At 40.2% G+C, this 1,150-nt stretch overlaps 1 protein-coding gene across 1 annotated transcript; it reads left to right on the top strand.

The window, feature by feature from the left end:
• Positions 1 to 654: 654 nt before the first annotated feature.
• Pmar_PMAR022678 (hypothetical protein) lies at positions 655 to 812 on the top strand (the record flags this gene model as incomplete). The annotated part of the gene is made up of 1 exon (XM_002779546.1): positions 655 to 812. A coding segment is annotated over one exon (158 nt), but the record flags the coding sequence as incomplete, so codon positions are not given.
• Between the last annotated feature and the right edge of the window lie 338 nt (positions 813 to 1,150).

Here is a 1,150-nt window from a genome sequence, read left to right as displayed (position 1 = left end):
AAAGTGATGGAAACAGATTTATGGAAAATACTAAATGGCGAGGAAAATGGTAGACGCTCATGCGCACCCACAAATGAGAAAGTTGACGGAGCTTATCAGCGCTGGCGACTTGAAGAGAAGATGTGATACGATTGGCGTTAAAATGGTGGTTGCGTGCAGTACTGGGCCGGGAGACTGGGAAATGGTGAGGAGAAATTGGAAAAATTTTGGGGAAAATTCAGCGAGGGAAATCTTGTCAATATTCCTGGAAGGAATTAGATAATAAATTACAAATGGAAAATATCGGGGAAACTTTACCGGAAAATAAAAGTAATTTCAGCAAAAAATGGAAATTTTACCAAGAGAAATTCGGAAAATTCTCTCGTTTTTACAGGAAATTTCAGCAAAAATTTATTTTCCCCCCTGTATTTTTCCTCCTCAGACCGCTCATCTCGATCACTCTCTGTATAAACCACAAGTTGGCATTCATCCGTGGTATGTTACAGAAAATATGGTAGAGGACCTTGGTGATGGAAATTCAGAGTGGGTGGGAAAAATGCGGGAAATTCTCCGTGAAAATCCAAGTTTTGGTGTCGGGGAAATCGGCATCGACAAAATTAGAGCGAAAAAAGTAGGAAAAATTTTTTGAATTTTTTTCCAATTTTTTCCCTTCAGATTCCCATGGCGATACAGTTGAAGGTTTTCCAGCAGCAGCTGGGGTTAGCCGCTGAATTTTCTCGGCCGGTTTCGGTTCATTGTGTGAGAGCATATGGAGTGCTATTAGACATTCTAAAAAATACGGATGAGAGAATACCCGCCATAGTGTTGCATTCGTAAGGAGAGGGAGGGATGGGAAATATTTGGAATGATCAAGTTAGTTTGTCGAGGGATAATCTAACATGGTCCGCTGCTAGAGTCAGCTAGATGTGCGTGCGTGCATTCGTTACACTCATACGGATAGGACTGAGCTCAGGAGTTTATATACAAATTTGGGTAGAAGTGCAGCACAAAAACCAAGGAGAATTTACCAAAATTTCCTCCCAGAATTTTCATATTGTCATCACCAACACATGTAGTTGACAATGTGTATGTTTCCTCCCCACGCTGAGATTTTGGTTTATTCGAATGATTAAATTCATTTTTAATATACTACGTTATGTCGAGGGAAAAT

The sequence above is a fragment of the Perkinsus marinus genome (genome assembly GCF_000006405.1).
Source record: "Perkinsus marinus ATCC 50983 genomic scaffold scf_1104296946746, whole genome shotgun sequence".
In the NCBI taxonomy this organism is placed as follows: domain Eukaryota; phylum Perkinsozoa; order Perkinsida; family Perkinsidae; genus Perkinsus; species Perkinsus marinus.
Note: the sequence above shows the minus strand (reverse complement) of the source record. Positions and strands in the feature narration are given on the sequence as shown.